The 19949-nt window shown below is 36.6% G+C and overlaps 1 protein-coding gene and 1 long non-coding RNA gene across 9 annotated transcripts in view; both read right to left on the reverse strand.

Annotated features, from left to right (window-relative positions):
• LOC135143098 (uncharacterized protein) overlaps positions 1-19949 on the reverse strand; it is a 342333-nt gene that overhangs the window by 151614 nt on the left and 170770 nt on the right. For all 8 annotated transcript variants that reach the window (XM_064074952.1, XM_064074959.1, XM_064074954.1 and 5 more), the window contains exon 7: positions 13197-13312. In XM_064074952.1, coding sequence (XP_063931022.1) covers positions 13197-13312 — 116 coding nt within the window. The remainder of the gene's footprint in view (positions 1-13196; positions 13313-19949) is intronic.
• On the reverse strand, positions 5716-6655 carry LOC135143111 (uncharacterized). The gene is made up of 2 exons (XR_010282680.1): positions 6092-6655; positions 5716-6037 (listed from the first exon to the last, which is right to left on the reverse strand). It is a non-coding gene; the product is annotated as an uncharacterized LOC135143111 (long non-coding RNA).

The following is a 19949-nucleotide window of genomic DNA, read 5'->3' on the forward strand; positions in this document are numbered from 1 at the left end:
CTAGATACTTTTTTTATCAATAACTTCAGCAATTTAATTAAACACTATTAATTTCCTTTGTATACAAATTTCATTCGAGATACACCCACATAAAACTTTATGACAGATAATGAGTGAAACCCCTGCACAATGGCAACAGTAATTTATTGCTTTTAACACCCTATGCGACCAGATATCGGCACGTTCCGGCAGAATTTTTCAGGGCCGTACTGTGTTAAAAAAATAAGGTGAAATAAAAGACAAATTGTATTAGTTAAATAATATTTATAAGATTATAAGTCACTTTCAGACTTTGATGAGTCGTTATTTATTGAAATTATAATTTCGTTAGGCCGTGTATTTACAAATGTTGATTCAACTTTTATAACATGCCGAATACAATTCTGTCATTTTTCAGAAGATATGAGTTCTGATTGTTGTCTAATGAGATTTAATACAGCGGGAGAACTTTCTGGACGATTATTATATTTTCTAATATTATATCTATAACATTACCGAAAGCAGGTAAAACTTTCAACTTGTAACGTGACATTTACGCGGCGGCGCAGTTCGGCGGGAGCGACGAGCGACGAGGCGAAAGAAAAAAAAAAAAGGAGAGAGAGGCGAGCGTTGGGTGAAGACGACGAGGGCCGGTGTCGAGGCTTTGGGAAGAGAGACCGTGTTTGGAAGACGAGAAAAGGGCTGAGGCGAGAACACCAGAGGCCAACGGAGTCCAGGAGAGGCACAGGAAGCGAAGCTGACCTCAACAGGACCGCGGCGACGGGAACGGGCGTTCTGCGTATTGGTACCAATACGGTAAGTCGCCGGGAAGTGCGCGCCGATCGCCGGGAAGTGCTCGCTGATCGTCCGGGAGAAACCGGGAGCGTCCCAGTTTGCGTTGTGCCAGTTTTTTGTTTTGCCTCCAATCGTCACGGGTCGCCGGTTCACCAGGGTCATCAATTCACCTACCAACGAGCTGCTGCCGCCCCCCCCAATTTATATTAATTTTTTTTTGTATATACAATCCTCATTATATACGTGATTAGACCGGGTATTTGTTGTTTCTCCCTTTTTTCCCTTTCCTTCCTTTTCTTCTCTTTATTCTACTTATTCTACTCCTCTTTCTTTCTCTTCTTCGGCTTTCCTGTCATCTTTCTTTTTCTGTGTGCCCTCTTGTGGCACACTGGCGCCCAAGGTCAAGACAGATGATCGACCCATCACCCCGCAACGACGAAGGAGCTAGCCTGGCCCTGAGAAGGACGTCACAAACTCAACCCGAATACGGCTCTGTATAAAATGACCTGTCAAGCCCTTTTCATAATTTATGGTTGAGGTTTCAGTAGCACCGATTTTTGAGTGATTGGTCCCATAAAAATTTATGTGGGTGTATCTCGAATACGGTAACTATAAACCTTGTGTTCACCCTTACCGTGTTTTATATTACAATTGTAATATGTATGGAATATTCGGTAATTTTTGTACTGAACCTGAAAGTCATATATACAAATTCAATTATGCAGTTATTTGTGGAGCTAGATCAACGGGCGTAGGTTATTCTCAAATTTCAGAATTTTGTTCAGCTCTAGATATCCCTCAAATATCCCAGGCGACATGTCGTAAAGCCGAGGCTACAGTTCTAAAGAGCATCGAAGCACTTTTCGAAGAACAAACCAAAACGCAAGTATAGAAAAATACCGATTAGCTGTGGAGGCGAGGGAGGTAGATAATGATTGCGTCCCATATATTACCGTTATTGTCGATGGAGCTTGGAGCAAACGCTTCTAAAAATCCAATTACAATGCACTGTCTGGGGTAGGACGCATAATTGGTGCCAGAACTAAAAAATACTTTATGTTGGAGTCAAAAACAAACTTTGTAGTTTCTGTAAAATCTATATGAAACAGAAAAAAGAAATTCACACATAACTGTTTTAAAAACTGGGAGCAAACATCAATGTCCATGGAAGCTTCAATTATCTTAGAGGAATTTACTTTAGATACCTTATAGGAGAATTATAGGCGACGAGGACAGTAGCGTATTAAAAAAAGTTCGGGCTGCAAAACCAAATGGTGCATATTATTTAATAGAAAAAATGTAGAAATCACATACTTCGTAATTATTGTTCCAAAATTAGAGAAATAGTTAAAACAACGAAAGCAGATATTACTATTAACAATGTTCTTAAAAATAGTATTCTAAAATTTAGACCAGCTATTACAAGTGCTATCAAATTTAGCAAAAATGAACCTCTTCCTTTTTTCCCCAGCATATATTTGGCAATCACGAACAATGAGCAAGCTATTTTTGTTATAAAAGTGGACAGTCAAATGATACTTTATTTTCTACTTTGGCAAATGGTGTTTTTATACGAACCTTACAAACAAGTTTTATAGAGTTGCAACTTTGTCGTCTAGTTTACTTTTTGATATTGGAACAATGCTGTGGAATGATATAATTCTGTCGTTAATAAATTTGTGGGAGGAAAAAGAATAAGTTTTTCTGCACGAGGATCGTATCAAGGGCGATGCTTTGCTGCGGCAATAAGTTATAATAATAAGGGTACGTTCCTAATTCCGTTATTAAAAAAAAATTTTGGGGAGGCCAATGTTAGTATACGTAGCGGTTTGTGGAAAAAAAAATGAAAAAAATAAAAACGATTAATAAAACTAAAACCTCTATTAAAAAATTGCGTATCCGAAGTGCGGATTCCGGCAAAAATAATATCGTCGACGATGAACAAATAAAAACTGCAGATATATTACCTGAAGTAACTGAAGTGTATGAAAGAAAAAAATCGGATTTATTAATAAAGCTGTCACAAAGTAATGTAAACGCTATTGAAAAAGGTACTTGTGGTCAGCGAATGTGTAGGGAATGGAGTAAAGAAAGGACAAAATGAGAGACGGAATTAACATCGCAAATACCGTTAAAAGTATTGTGCATTCCGATAAAACTTTATGAAAAAATTGCCCAAGTCTCTACAATTTGGTATTGACAATGAAGAAAAGACCAAAGAAAAATTTGAAGCTCTAACAAATTTGAAAGAAATTTCTAGGAGCTTCTACAGATGGGTTAATAAATTCTAACTCAATTGCAGAGATTAAATGTTCATTTGCGGCTTGCAGTAAAAATATTAAGGAAGCTATTAAAAATAAAATCATCATTAATTATTGTTCATTAAATGCAGATAATACAATTAGTTTGAACCCTAACCACAACTATATGTATCAGGTATAACCGGGTCCACTGCATATAACTAAAAGAAAATTGTGTTATTTTATCATATACACTAATGTAGATTTAGAATATTTTTTTATTGAAAGAGATGATGACTTCTGGAATAAACATATGGTAAATGCATTAGAAAATTTTTATTTAAATGTCATGCTACCAGAAATTGTTGACTCGTGGTGGAGTCTACATCAGCAACTCCGAAATACATCGAAAAAAGATTTATAGACAAATGTTAAGTTTTTTTTGGCAATAAGTGTAAAATGTTGAATTTTATGGTTTGAAGGGGTCTTTGCTTTTTTGTTATTACTTTTATTTTATTAATATGATTTTATTGATGATAATATTTTCCTGTGATTGTTTAATATTTAAATGCAGTGTATAAAGGCAGGGATGTCAGCACTCTGTTTACCAAAGCACAAAACGCAAAACGATTACACCTTTTTGCTATCTATAAATTTCTGCTTGAAAATTCTTTGGTATCATAAAATCTATCTCTGCCTTTCGTACTGTCGGAGCCAACGTATACCATACTCAATATTCGGAGCCGGATTAAAAAACCGACCCCGTCAGCCAGTTTGTATGTACCCGTTTCCATTTGTGCAGTATAAGTACTCCTCTCTTAGGAATTGTAGTAATTTATAGCTGCAATTTTATTTGCTTTACTGCACATATTGTCATAGACATATCCTACATCCCTAATATAGCTTGAATAAATGTATTCCAATAATAAAATTCCATTTAATTAAGATCATTCATTTAATTAAAAGGGGGAATGAAATCAAAACAACAACGTATAAATGTTATCATATTTCTGTAAAAATTTTACTCGCCTTTATCCTTCTTAATGCTATTCCCAGGTACTTCAAAGGGTGGTCAAATAAGCTTAAGGTATTTAAAAGGTGCTGTATTGTGTGGGCCATAAATTACAGCTTACCGCCTCAGCTAGTATTTTGAGTTGCCTAACTTACCAAAATTTGCCCCAAATGCTTTGCAGTTTTTTTACAATAACTAAAAGAAGAAAATTTTAACAGAAAACTAAAAATGGCGCCTAAAGTAGAAAAAAATTCTCTATCACCTCGATATTTTTTAAAAGCACACCGAGTTATAATTTTCGCTAAAAATCCGCTCGGGTTTTACGCACTTTATTTTTTATTTTAAAAACTGCTAAGTTTTTTAAAAAATACAAGACTATTCCTTAAAGATTTTTATGCCATGAGCACGCACATGTATCGCCCTACTCTTCAACTGTTAAAATGAAGGCGCAAAATGGGTTGGCGTTTTGCCTTATTTTGGCATCTTTTAATGACTGTGTGGAGGAGCCATAAGGGGGAACGCTAGACAACAGACAAGTTTGAATTGGGCGCTATTTGTTGCCTTAAACGCAACCAGCAATTCTTCTTTAAATCTACCTGACGCGCTGGGATAGACGACTACCGGACGTGAGTCATAAAAACATCCTAAGCCGATAATGAAGAATAATGATAATTTATGACAGGCGGCCCACAACATACCTTCAGCACAGAATAATCATTTCTGTATGTATCATGAAACAATCCAACAAACGTTAACAAAAAACGGCCCTGGTTTAATAACAAAAAAATATTGTTCGTCAATGAAACAAGCTCGTCTTAGACAAAGTATTCGTAAAAAAAATATGTCGTAAAAAATGTACGTATGCTGGTCCCGACTGAGATTATGGTTTAAATGTTTTAGATAATCCTGACATGGATGTAGAAACATTTGTAACAGCCAAAGAGGTTTTTTTGAGAAAATTATCTTTGAATTTAGACCAAATTGAAATAGACACTTGGGGAAAAGAAAGAGAAATTAGGGTTACGGCTTCAAATTTTGGACGGATTTACAAACTTAGAGCGACTACAGCAACAGCTAAAACTGTGGAGTCTTTGTTGTGCAGTACATTTAAAGGTAATAGTCATACAAACTATGGACAACAAAGTGAGGAAAAAGCTGTCAAGTGTTTTGAAATAAATAAAAGTATAAAAACTGAACGGTGTGGCTTGTTTATTTCAAAACAATTTCCTTACTTGGCTGCTAGTCCAGACAGGGTTCTAGACGATAGGAGTGCATTAGTCGAAATTAAATGCCCTTCAAAATCGCAAGATTTGTCTCCCGAAGAAGCGGTTAGAAAAAAAAATAATCACATTTTGTACATTGACAGACAGAGAATTGAAACTAAAAAAAATCATGATTACTACTTTCAAGTCCAGGGACAAATGCTTGTTACGAGTATTTCACAAGTTTATTTTGTTGTGTAGACAACCAAGGGAATAAATATAGAAAACATTTATAAAGACGAAGAAATATGTATGATAAACTTGGCAGATTTTACTTTGGCGCATTATTGCCCGAAATAATTGATTCACGAAGAAAGAGGAACCTGCCTTTGCGAGAGATTTTTTTAAAATAAATAAAATTTGTTTCTATTTTTTTATGAACTTTAATAATTTATTAGGAGTACATTTTTCATCACCAAGACTTGCATATTTTTATTATAAATATATTTTGAAAATGATCTCTCGGCAAATTAAAACATATATAGTTGAATTCATGTATCTTTTTACACACGTGACCAAAAGCTAACGTCCGAAATAATAACTGTTACTTTGTAGTAATTAGTCAAAAAGATGACAATGTTCATAACGTCAACATGACACAAATGTGTAGGCTCAGGCAGGTCTTTTGGTTTCGGTGCTTTCCGATTGGGTCGTGATTTTGTCGGACTGGGAAGGACGCCAAGTTTTTCTTTTCGAGTTTCAATCTTCGAAACCGTTCGGCGAGTAACGCCTAGAGCATCTGCAACTCGCTAAAAATTTGAGCGAAATTATTAACCGTGAACCTTCAAGTGGTTTTTACTTACTCGTTCTGTACCATTTAATGAGATTAAAGAACCACCGTTTTCCTTCTCAAGAGCAAAATACTCTATAAAGTTGGCACGATGTCCTGGGCACGGGAACTCAAACGTTTGCCCGTCATGTTGTAGACCAAACACGAACAAGAAATAAGATAACAAAACATAAAAAATAGGACAACGAAACAATAATCCTAACAATCAACGAACTTTACGAAGAACTGAATAGAAAACTTGAATAGAACAACGAAAAACTGCGATTAACCACTCTGTGTAAAACCAAAGATGACAGTGACGTTTGATGAAAAATCGATGAATTATTATCAGTCACTAGATTGACTACATCAGTGCCTGTCGCACTATGTGGACGCATTCATTACGTATTTTATCTTTTTCTAATTCAAGGAACTTTGTGGAAGAGAATAACTGACGTAGAGTGTAATTTGGCCTAATTTCGGTAGACATACTATTTGTCTGGCTCTTCGTTTTTGTAATCCTTAAAACAAAGATTCTTATGGTAGGTGCTGTCTGAGCTTGTATGATACTTCGGTTACGTGTGTCAAAAGATACATGAATCCAACTACAGGGTCATCAAAATTGATTGAGAGAGTTGGTAAACCTGAACTTGAATAATTTGGTTCATTAAGTTGTATAAAAATATTAGCTGCCAGATTTGAAGTTTTAACTTTCAAATTTCAAAACTCAGTGGCGTGTTTTTTCGATTTTTTTTTTGTAAAAAATATTAGTTGTCAGATTTGAAGTTTCGAATTTTAGATTTGTTCAATTGCTTTTCCTAATATAATATGCCTCTGTCTATAGAGCAGAACACTTTTCTAGTGATGGCATATTTCCGGAGTGGTACTCAAGACGAATTTGGGGCGTGGAATTATTCCTCAGAATCCACTTATGCTCAGTTCATGGGCATATATCCTGATGAAGAAATTCCTTTCTACCTTTTTGTCCAGCATTGTGAACGAGTTGTTGAACGCTTTCTCGATAGTGGAAGCGTTGTAAAACGGAAATCAACAGGTAGATCTGTTACAGTTGTAACAGAAGAATCGATTCAAGATGTTAATGAGCGAATGCAACGTAGTCCCAATAAATCCATTACACGTCTTTCACAACAGACTGGCATATCTTATGGAAGTTGTCATACAATTTTAAAGAAAAAATTACATATGCATCCATATAAGGTCACTACAGTGCAACAACTGCTTCCACAAGACTTTGATGCGCGTGTGCGGTATTGCCAATGGTTTCTGCAAAACATGAACAGAAACGAGATTTTAGATAGGACCTTTTTCACAGACGAGGCTTACTTTCACCTATCTGGCTACGTTAATTCGCAGAACTATAGAACTTGGTCAACTGAAAACCCTCATGTCTTTCAAGAAACCAGCTTACATCCAATAAAAATAGGTGTTTGGGTGGCCATATCAAGAGCACGAATAATCGGCCCCATTTTCTTCAACCAAACAATAAATGCTGACCGATATAGGCTACTTATATTGGACAACTTCATAAACCAACTAAATGAGTTTGAACGGGCCCACTGTTACTTCCAGCAGGATGGCGCTCCTCCCCATACTGCTGGTACAACCTTACAGTATCTTCAGCGCGCTTTTCCCGGAAGGGTTATTAGCCGCGGATTATGGCCCGCCCGATCGCCAGACCTTACGCCTCCTGATTTCTTCTTATTTGGTTATTTGAAAAATAACATCTTTAGAAATCGCATTAACACTCTGGAGGAAATGCAAGCTGCCATAGTCAATGAAATTAATAATATTGGTGCTCCTATGCTGCGCAATGTTTTTGAAAATTTAAAAAGACGAGTTGCTATTTGTTTAGATAATAATGGTCAACATTTTCAGCATTTGCTTTGAAATAAATATACTTTTGTGGTCGTTTTACACGTCACAGAATTATTTCGAAAATGATCAGAAAAATTATAACGAAATTATGTGAGTGAAAGTTTTGGTCATGTTCTGAATGTTTGCGCATTTTTTTGTGGACTTTACCATCAAAATTCTTGTCAAAATGTATGCATAAATTATCGTTTATTGTTTTCGTTATAATTTTCGGAGTAATTCTATGACGTGTAAAATGGCTCTTAAAATTACAATATACCTTTAAAATTTTATTTTGAATTATCAAGGTTTAAAGGGGGGTCTAAAAAGTTGGAGCAGGGCGTCATTTCTCGAATATGTTCGCAAAGATGCGAGTGGTAATACGGTATAGGGTGCGCATCGACCAAGGCGATTCGTACAAACGTTAAAACTGTTCGCAACTTTGCAAGAAGGTAACTTTCGTATCCGCAACTGATTCAGGTGAGTTCGACAATCAACCCCCACGTCTCTTGTCACGCCACTGAATTCATTGCCACATAACCTTAAACAAATCTGTCATAAGGTTGTCAAACTTCACGGCAAAAACAGGGAGTACCAACTCTCTCAATCAATTTTGATGACTCTGTATACTAGCACTTTTTTCGAGTAAACAATGAGGGGAGAAGTTATTGGACGTAGGGCTTTTTTAAAACACCTCCTTTCTAGGATAAGTAGTAGATACACTTAGCTACTTAAACGTGTTAAACAAAAGCTGTATTTTATATATTTTTATTATTATTATAAATATGTTTATGAGTTTTATTAATTAAAAAAGCAAAATATATATTAACAATATTACAATGAATTTTTGTAATCATGTGTATTGAATTCAGGATCCTGAGTGGAGTAAAAATATTATAGTTCCCCACTTTTAATTCGGTTTTATGATAGTACCTCTTTGCGTAAATGTTAAATTCCTTAACAATAGATTACTACGGTCGGTCCTGGCGGCTTCTTATAAAATTGAGTTCCTTGCGATAAATTAGAAAAATCAGCCGAGAACGCTAACAATCAGCTTATGGTAGAGCAGGCGATAAGGGTTTTACCTGGAAAGTCGCTTCCGTAAATTTTAGTGGCGCTCCTATCGGCAAAGTACTGAACTAACGGCTCAAATTCTGCCGAATTGATACCCATTTTTTTCAGTAATTGTTAGTTTTTGTTAAAAACTCTGCTAAGCAATAGATCAGTAATTTTCCTCTGATATTCCTGTTAAAGTTATTCGACGTATTTTGCTTTAATTTGTGGTATATTTTGATTTTAATACACACATTATTATTTAAACAAATTGTACCACTAACAAACATTTAATGACTCTGCGGCCTATAAAAAGTGATGCTTTGTCCATGTGCGAATTTTCAAGCGATTCTATGATGGTTATGACTCAAAAAACTTGAAAAGAAAACATACAATGATGTTTTTTTTACGACATTTCTCAGCCATATCTTTTTAATTGATTGAACTGGTCACTGCGCTCTAGAATATGAAAAAAGCTGCAGTTTGATGTATGATACATCTATATTAATATCATTTTTTCATACAAAAACCAAAAAAATGTTATACCTCGTCTAGCGAGTCCCCTTAACCGATATGCATGGAATAGTCACCAGTATAATACTGTAGAAAATATTTGTTGTCACATTTTGGATCTAGTTTTTGCCAATATCCCATGTAATGTAAGTAGATCTGATAATCCAGTAAGTGAAGATGGTTATCATCCAACCTTAAATACTTCCTTTTCTGCAACAAATAATTCTCTTAAAAGTTTTACTTTCTGCAATAACACACAAGCCTTTAACTTCAGGTGGGCTAATTTTCTATTATTGTATAATTTGATTCTATCTATAAACTGGACCCCGTTGTACGAAGTTCCGTCTGTTGAAATCGCCTGTGACAAGTTTTATGAAATATTGATTAATTTACTCGAAATAACAGTTCCTAAATATCGTAATAGCAAAAATTCTCATTCATATCCACCTTGGTTCAATACAGAAGACATTAGTTGTCTACGTACGAAATTCTATTATTTTAAAAGACACAAAAAGTATGGCACTAATCAGTTCTACGATATGTTTAAGCAATACCGGGCCAGATCAAAAGTCTTAATTGATGCGAGTTTTAGGGCATACATTAATAACATGCAAAACATATTATCAGTTGACCTAAAAAAATTTTGGAGCTTCATTCAGCATAAGAAGGGATGTAGTCGAATTCCTGGAATCATGCAGTACAAGGACCGCATTCTAAACACACCGACAAAAATTGTCAATGGGTTTAGTGAATATTTCAAATCTGTTTATACACCAAATATTAATATACTTTCTAATGAGATTTCAATAAATACTAACACAAACCATAATATTGTTGTTACCAATGTCACAAATGATGAGGTCTTCCAAGCTTTGAAGCAATCTAAAAATAGTTTTACATCTGGAGCTGATGGAATTCCAAGTTTCATATTAAAAGATTGTGCAGCAGCATTGACTGAACCTTTAACGTATTTGTATAATTTAGTTCTCAGTAATGGAAAAATACCACCAGCCTGGAAAAAATCCGTCATTTGTCTAGTTCTTAAAAATGGGGATGCGTCAAATATTGGAAATTATCGCCCAATAACCCTCCTCTGTAACTTTGCTAAAGTATTGGAATCTGTATTATACAACAGAATTTATGCGTCCATAAAATATACCACCTCATCAGTGCAACATGGATTTCCAAAAGGCGTTTGATATCATTAATCACCAGTACACAGGAATTTATCTCACCGCTGCAATCCCCCAGTTGAAGTAAGTAAGAAGTAAGTGTTTTACGGCGAGTAGCGGGGACGCTTTGATCTGGTCCAGAAGGTCGTAGCCAACGCGTCGCTAGGAGTGTTTACAGCTAGTAAAAAAACTACTTCTATATTACTATATTACTTCAAATAATAATACTCGATGCCCTTTTTTTCAACCACAAGACCACAGATTTGTGATCTTGAAATGTTATGTTAAAATAGTCCAAAAGAAAAATATATTTGTAATAAAACTATCGCCGCGACAGCACTGGTTCTAGCGTGTTCCGCGCGTTGTTAATCTAATCACCAGATACTCGAAAAAATGCGTCTCCATGAATTCTCTGGACCGTTGTTATCACTGTTTCGATCATATTTGATAGACCGTCAGCACTGCGTAAGATATCGTAATTTTTTGTCTGAATCATTTGTTCCCACTTCGGGAGTTCTACAGGGATCGAATCTTGGACCATTGCTTTTCTTGTTATTTATCAATGATTTACCAGTCAATATGTCGTGTGATAAACTGTTGTTCGCAGACGACCTGAAATTGTATTATAACATATCCTCAATAGATGACTGCCGAACTCTTCAAGAAAATGTTAACACTTTGTATCTTTGGTGTCAAACAAACCAAATGATTTTAAATAAACATAAGTGTTACATTATGACATTCCCAAGGCAGAAAATTCCCATTACCTATGACTATAAAATAGCGGACCACACGATTCGACGAGCGGAATATTTTAAAGATTTAGGAGTTACTTTTGACAACAGACTTACATTCGTGCCACATATAAACGATGTAGTTAGAAGATCACTAAATACTTTGGGTTTTGTGCATCAGTCTTGCAGAGAATTCACCGAAATTCAACCTCTGATAACACTATTTTTTGCTCTTGTACGCTCCAAACTAGAATATTGCTCCGTTGTCTGGTCACCTTTCCCGCACGAGTATGGGAAAGAGCGCATGAATTTTTCTTCCTTAAAATTAATCTGTTCTGACCAAGATAAACAAAAAATGGGTTTTACAACGATTTTTATGCTAAAGCAAAAAATATGCTCTATTTAAGATTAAATTGTCACTGCGCCATTTATTAGAAATTTATGATACTGCCCATGGTACCATGAAGACATGGTATGCTACTCTAGTGGATGAATTTCCGTCTGCTTTGCGCACCAGCCACGTGCGTCACATTGCTTTGAAAACCGTGCTTAAAACGCTCTTCTGACAATTTCGAAAGCTGTCAAATGTCAATTTATCAATTATATATGTGACATTATAACAGATGTTTGAGATTCGGTTCGATTTTTAATCATGGATTAACTTATCTTCGAAGGTGCTGAGTTGAAATCAGATGCTAATAACATGTGTTCAAAATTTGGCATCGTTCGTTGACAAACATGCAACTAGCCAGAATTTAAAGTTGGCTGTCATGACATCCACATGACGTCACACAAAATGCGCACTATCATACCATGTGTTCTTGTACCATGATACTGCCTATTTGCAGTTGACAGGTGTAAAAATAAATAAACCTAAGATAAAACTAGCGAATATAAAGGATACAAAGGTTATGTGAGATGATTAATGCAATAATCTGGTGATTAATGTATCAAAAATCAAAAATTTGTGGGGATACGGCATGATGTGACGCCGGTGCTTGGATAATTTAGCAGCGTGCACGATTAACACAAACATAGACGGTTGACAACTCAAAATGACATTAATTGTCATTTTGAGTTGTTTAATTATTTTAGTCGTCGTCTGTAAGCGTGTATTTGTAAATACTGACGATTAACAATAAAATTAAGAAAATGGAACAAGACGATGAAAGTGTCAGCGATATGAATATCAGCAACACACCCCCAGAATTGCAGGAGTAATTTAGTAATCTTAGGGAGTAATTTTGTATCGTAATTAAAATGAAGATTTGTTGTAATTAAAAGATTATATCCTGATTTTTACTTTGCTATAACCGGAAACGTCGACGGAAAAATGTAATATGCACTGCGGCAAAAAAGTGCCTGTTATAGCCTCGCCTGCTTTCTGCGCCTCGGTTACGCCTCCATCATCAAAAAGCAGACTCGGCTATAATAGGTATTTTTTGGTCCTTGGTACATAAATAACTACTACGAACTCAATAATAAATAAACAGCTGCTGCTGTTACGGGTATCAGCAACTTAATCTTTTTTGACATCATGAATGACCGACTCGCTTCTTTTTAATAAATTAAATAAGAATCCGTGCAAAAAATGTTGTACATGCTACGTGCGTGAACGAACATTTTGCCTGACTCGTGCGACACTCATCATTCGTGCGCAAACCGTCCCACTCATCTGCAAAACAGATGTTCCCGTGCTTATCATGCAAATAACTATTACATTTACATTGTGGAATTGCATACGTATATCGATGGAAAATATAACATATAAATATATCAATAAGCCATATTTTACCTGTTGCAGTAACATTTTGAGTAATTCTACCTCCATGTTTTGTTCTGAATCCATTAGGTTCTCGTGGTTAACCACTGGACTATTAGGACCGTCCGATACGCTGGTGTTTGCGGAACCTGCAAAACAAACAATTTATACTTACAACAAATTAGAGTTGAGTTACTCCAAGCAATTACATTTTATAAATACATGATATTTCGAAAAAGTGATTCGTGATTCTGCATGTTACTTTTAATGCTGTTGCTGGTTGTAATTAAAAAAGCCAAAGCTACACAATTCAGCTCGCTCGCACGTTTTAAAGTTGAACTGAATTATACTCGAAATAACAACTTATACAAGTACTAATCGTGTAATAAAGATCGATTCTAACACCGTAGTCAAACTAGAGTTGTATAACAATCAAAATCGATTGTAACACCGTACCTAGTCAAACTAGAGTTGTATAACAATTCTCGTTAACTTTTTGTTAAAAATGCTATTGCTGTTAATGCATAATATTAGATCACATTGAAACAAATTAAAAATTAGTATTTGATCTAATATTTAACCATGGCCGACTAGTATAAAGATTATGGCCTGTCCAAGAGGTACCATACGTGCTGACATCTATTAATAATTCAAACACGACAAAAGAATTATTAACATTTTTTGAAAGGCACAAAGGCATTCATACCGAAACAAATCACCATTAACACGTTTTGAAGTCTCATAATGTCAAGTCAAATTAAAATTTATCAAAATTATTATAAGTGTAATTATTAATAGATGGCAACCGGTCTAGGACAATTCGGCGCGGCCGACTTCGCGCGGCCGACTTGGTGCGAGACATTTTGGCGCAAAGCCAACTTGGCGCAGGGACACTTTGGCGCGAATGAACTCGCACCAAGAAAAATAGATATAATTATACAAAAATTGCACCCGTTGTTAGCATAACCTAATTTTTATAGTCTCCAACGCGTGGAGGGGTAATGTCGACTTTTTAATGGACACACGGGCGCTTCGTGCCCGGTACCCCATTATAAACATACTCCTAAACGTGGAACTTCTTGCTCCGTAGATCATTTAGTTATTGGAATTTGTGCGAATGAAACTGTGTATTTGGTTGCCTACACCTAAGTGATGCTAACATAAATAACAGGGTGCCAACCACAGTACGAAAAACAAATATTTTTTTTATTATATACCGACGTACTCGCGCCAAGATGGCTTGCGCCAAAGTGTCCCGGCGCCAAGTTGGCCTTGCGCCAAAGTGGCTCGCGCCAAGTCGGCCGCGCCAAGTTGGCCGCCCCAAGTCGGCCGCACCAAATAGTCCCATTCCGGTCTAGGACAATTCGGGGCGGCCGACTTGGCGCGAGCCATTTTGGCGCAAAGCCAACTTGGCGCAGGGACATTTTGAGGCAAGCCATCTTGGCGCGAATGAACTCGCACCAAGAAAAATACATATAAATATACAAAAATTGCACCCGTTGTTAGCATCACCTAATTTTTATAGTCTCCAACGCGTGGAGGGGTAATGTCGACTTTTTAATGGACACACGGGCGCTTCGCGCCCTGCACCCCATTATAAACATACTCTTAAACGTGGAACTTCTTGCTCCATGGATCATTTAGTTATTGGAATTTAAGCGAATGAAACGGTGTATTTAGTTGCCTACACTTAGTTTAAATAACAGGGTGCCAACCACAGGACGAACAATAAATATTTTTTATATTATATACCGACGTACTCGAGCCAAGATGGCCTGCGCCAAAGTGTCCCTGCGCCAAGTTGGCTTTGCGCCAAAATGGCTCGCGCCAAGTCGGCCGCGCCAAATAGTCCCATTCCGGGATATTATTGACTTTGCTTCTATTATAACATAACATCAATTATTGTCTTTGCGCTTACCATGACAATTGTCACAGGCTAACAAACCGAACGTCGTTTATTTAATTTTATTTAATCTCTAATTTTTTATTCTCTTAATTTTTTAAATGTTTTAATAGTTATTCTGTTATTCCGGACGGAGACAAACCCAACAGATCAAAAATCATTAAAATCGGTCCAGTCGTTCTTGAGTTATAAACGGTGCATTAACACGACTTTGTTTTATATTATACAGGGTGTCCCAGAATTCGCGCCATTCCCGTGAATGACATGTTCCCTGTCCCGAACTGTGCCGTAATTCGCAAAAAGAATTGTCCAGGCTTTAACCGTGTGAGAACTGGAAGGCGATTAAGTTGACCAATAGAGAGGCTGCTTTTATATCCGAACGTTTCTATGTTCAAAGTTACCTATGCCAAGAACAAAAAATCGGGTAATACTAAAGTTGAATGAATTTTTTCCGAATCCCCCTCCGTCAACAAAAGGAAACAGAAATGTGGTTATAAATTTAATCATTTTGACAATTGTTTGTCATAAACTGTCACGAAGTTCATCACTGACCTGAAGAGACGCTTCTGCGCCAAAGATGACTGATTAATGTACACAGAGACGTCAAGGTTTACTTTAAGGCCAGTAGCATGGGACAGAAGTTATTTCTGCGGCCATTCTAGTTAAATTGTGTTTAACTGGGCTGTACATGTCATAAGAGAAGCTGTTTCATTTCATCGTAGGCAAATAATACATTTATTACTATTCTACATAGTGTGGATACCAAAGAACAGGTATTAGAAGTCATTTTCTTAGAGCCCCGTGAATAATGTGTTGTTCTTTTTAACGAAAATTAGTACATTTTCAGAATTCACTACGCATCATATCCCTGATATTAAGTTTATCGTTATTTCTAAAAAAGAGTACCACATGTCCATTCAAAGAACGTTATTAAGTGTACTAAAGAGAAGATGGATCTTTTCAGCCTAGTCGGAAAGGCCGTGCTGGGGCTCCATGGAGTGTACGTGTAGGTGCTGAAGAGCAAGTGTTAGAAAACATGGAAGCGGATCCTAGGAGAAATGTCCGCTGCGTAGCGCAAATGAGTGGATGCTCAAGATCGACCACTCATCGTATCCTTCAAGAGAGAAGACTGCATCCTTACCATTACACGAGGGTGCAGCATCTGCGACCAGCCGACTACCCGCAACGAGTACATTTTGCTCAATGGTTACTGCTGATTTTTCACGGCGCATTCTTTTCACCGACGAATGTTCATTTTCCCGAGAAGGAATGTTTAATGCACACAATTGGCATTTCTGGGCACACGAAAATCCACATCTCACTAGGGTGAGAGCATATCAGGAGCGATTTACTATTAATCTATGGGCTGGAATCATTGCTACTAGTGTGGTAAAAATTTTAATGCATCTGATAAAATTATCACTAAACTCCGTTCCTGTTTATTTCGGTGGGGCCGTTTGTGTTACCTGATTACCTTAATGGGGAGGCATATGCTAATTTTCTACGACTAGAGCTTCCGGCGTTGTTGGAAGACGTTCCTTTGAAAGTACGGCGGAATATATGGTTTCAGCACAACTTTAAAGAAACTGTTTTAAATCATATGCAACATCAATATTATTCTTGAATAAGTCTCTGTTTTCATTATCTCCCCCACATGATTGACACCACAGCAGATACCTATGATCTCAATACACCAGAGAAGTGGAGTCTCGTCTATTTTTTCGTTGCTAAGATTAGGTATCAGCAACAAAACTGTTCAAAAAATTGATACTGTTTATTGAAAATCATAAGCACCGATTAATCAAAAACGATATTTATGTTTTAGTACACTTAATAACGTTCTTTGAATGGACGTGTGGTACTCTTTTTTAGAAATAACGATAAACTTAATATCAGGGATATGCTGCATAGTGAATTCTGAAAATGTACTAATTTTCGTTAAAAAGAACAACACATTATTCACGAGGCTCTAAGAAAATGACTTCTAATACCTGCTTTTCGGTACCTACACTATGTAGAATAGTAATAAATGTATTATTTGCCTACGATGAAATGAAACAGCTTCTCTTATGAAATGTACAGCCCAGTTAAACACAATTTAACTAGAATGGCCGCAGAAATAACTTCTGTCCCATGCTGCTTGCCTTAAAGTAAACCTTGACGTCTCTGTGTACATTAATCAGTCATCTTTGGCGCAGAAGCGTCTCTTCAGGTCAGTGATGAACTTCGTGACAGTTTATGACAAACAATTGTCAAAATGATTAAATTTATAACCACACTTCTGTTTCCTTTTGTTGACGGAGGGGGATTCGGAAAAAATTCATTCAACTTTAGTATTACCCGATTTTTTGTTCTTGGCATAGGTAACTTTGAACATAGAAACGTTCGGATATAAAAGCAGCCTCTCTATTGGTCAACTTAATCGCCTTCCAGTTCTCATACGGTTAAAGCCTGGACAATTCTTTTTGCGAATTACGGCACAGTTCGGGACAGGGAACATGTCATTCACGGGAATGGCGCGAATTCTGGGACACCCTGTATAGATGTACAACATGTAAAAACTAAATTAGTCTTGCCTCTCTGGCTGACCAGAAAAAAAGGGTCGGTCTCGATATCTGAACGTCGCGTCGATTTACCGTAAAACGCCGACAAAGACAAAAGGGTCCAAACTTCCAACCACACAAGTGTTGCACCGGCACTGGGCCAGAGCTTACCTAATGGTGACATATTGCAAAACTCGCACTCGCTCTGGTCAAATGAACTAAATAAACAAACAAAAAAAGTTAGAACACAAATAAAAGAATACATAACAGAATAAATGTTACTACACTGAATGTAAATTCAATAATTTTAAATTATTGGCAATTTTATCACGGTTTAGCGGCTTTGTGAACATATCCGCCAGTTGTTCCGTTGTCCCAACGTGGTTGATATCAATCTCTCCCCGTTAATCGGAATGGGACTATTTGGCACGGCCGACTTGGCGCGGCCAACTTGGCGCGGCCGACTTGGCGCGAGCCATTTTGGCGCAAAGCCAACTTGGCGCAGGGACACTTTGGCGCAAGCCATCTTGGCGCGAGTACGTCGGTATATAATATAAAAAATATTTATTGTTCGTACTTTGGTTGGCACCCTGTTATTTATGCTAAGTGTAGGCAACCAAATACACATTTTCATTCGCACAAATTCCAATAACTAAATGATCCACGGAGCAAGAAGTTCCACGTTTAGGAGTATGTTTATAATGGGGTGCAGGGCGCGAAGCGCCCGTGTGTCCATTAAAAAGTCGACATTACCCCTCCCCGCGTTTGAGACTATAAAAATTAGGTTATGCTAACAACGGGTGCAATTTTTGTATATTTATATCTATTTTTCTTGGTGCAAGTTCATTCGCGCCAAGATGGCTTGCGCCAAAGTGTCCCTGCGCCAAAGTGTCCCTGCGCCAAAATGTCTCGCGCCAAGTCGGCCGCGCCAAGTTGGCCGCGCCAAGTCGGCCGCGCCGAATTGTCCTAGACCGCCCCGTTAATAGGCGTTCGATGGTGAACAAGGTTTCGCACCAAGTGTTCAGCAACCGCGTTATCCATGTGCACAATTGTCGGTTGTTGTTGTACTACACCGAAGTCGGCTAAAAGTCCGCGAATCCAAATAATTTCTTTCGTCGCCATCTACGCTGCTACATACTCGCGTACGTTGTTGATTCAGCCACAATCGTTTGCTTCCTTGACATCAAGCTGATTGTTCCACCGACCACATTAATCACTGAGTCAATTTATTTAAATCAAGAATTGCAAAACTGAATACTTTGAAATCTTGCAGATGTTTTGAAGTTATTACAAAATGTATCTGTTTATCAACCCTAAAAAGTTGGTTACATCATTTCAAAATTTTGCCGAATAAACCCTTTCGGAAATGTGCAAAATATGATCAAACTATACTTGTAATTTATCATTGCATTCATATTTTTTAGACTTGCTTATACAGGATGACATAAAAAAAAAAATGAATGAATCAATTTATTATTGATCAAATTAAGAACGATTCACCCTATTTTTTTGAAAATGTGAGAATATCCTGGTCTTTATAACAATAAAATTATGATAAGGTAAGAATTATAATAACATTTAGAATATTTTGTTCAATTGAGGCTTATGAATAATTTTAGCCATCTGTTTTGAGGTGATTCAAATCAAACAAATGGCTAAAAACACACTGCGCATATTGCTCCCCTTGATAATGTGCTGTAATAAAGCCCGTAAAGAGAGCGGTTTTATAATAGTTATGTATAAATTGTCTACTGACTTCACGAGAGTGTATGGCGAATTTAAATGTTGTTTAATGCTCTTTTGAAAGTTTAACACTTGTTCGATTGTAGTTTAATATCAGTTATAGAAATTGAACATTTACAATACAATACAATTTATTGCCCAATAGAAAAGAAAATTCCATTTATAGGACAAGCAAACAAAAAAATAATTATATATATATATCTAAGTAATTCTAGTGACCACAATAAACTAAAAGTAAACATTCCAACTAAAGAGAGTGAAATGATGGACATGAAATTATTATCAGTAAAGCTCTTGAAATTTGCAAAATTACAGTTGATAATATCAAAATCGCTACACAATTCCAATTAAAAAAAAAATGTTGCTACAAAAATTGGACTCTCTCTTCCAAGATTGCGCGGAGTGTGACAATATAATGTAACCGCATGCCTGTTATTGAGCCTGGGTACATACAATTTCAACTTACTAAACAATTCACAGCAAAATGTGAGTCATACCAAACATCTGGGTCTTGTCGCAGGGATATAGTTGGCAGGTAAGCCTTGTAACATCACAATGGAGTACTACGGTTATGTAACCAATAAGTAATGTTAACTT

Source organism: Zophobas morio, unplaced genomic scaffold (assembly GCF_036711695.1).
Source record: "Zophobas morio isolate AGI-343-1 ecotype UQ-CSIRO unplaced genomic scaffold, CSIRO_AGI_Zmor_V1 ptg000058l, whole genome shotgun sequence".
NCBI lineage: Eukaryota > Metazoa > Arthropoda > Insecta > Coleoptera > Tenebrionidae > Zophobas > Zophobas morio.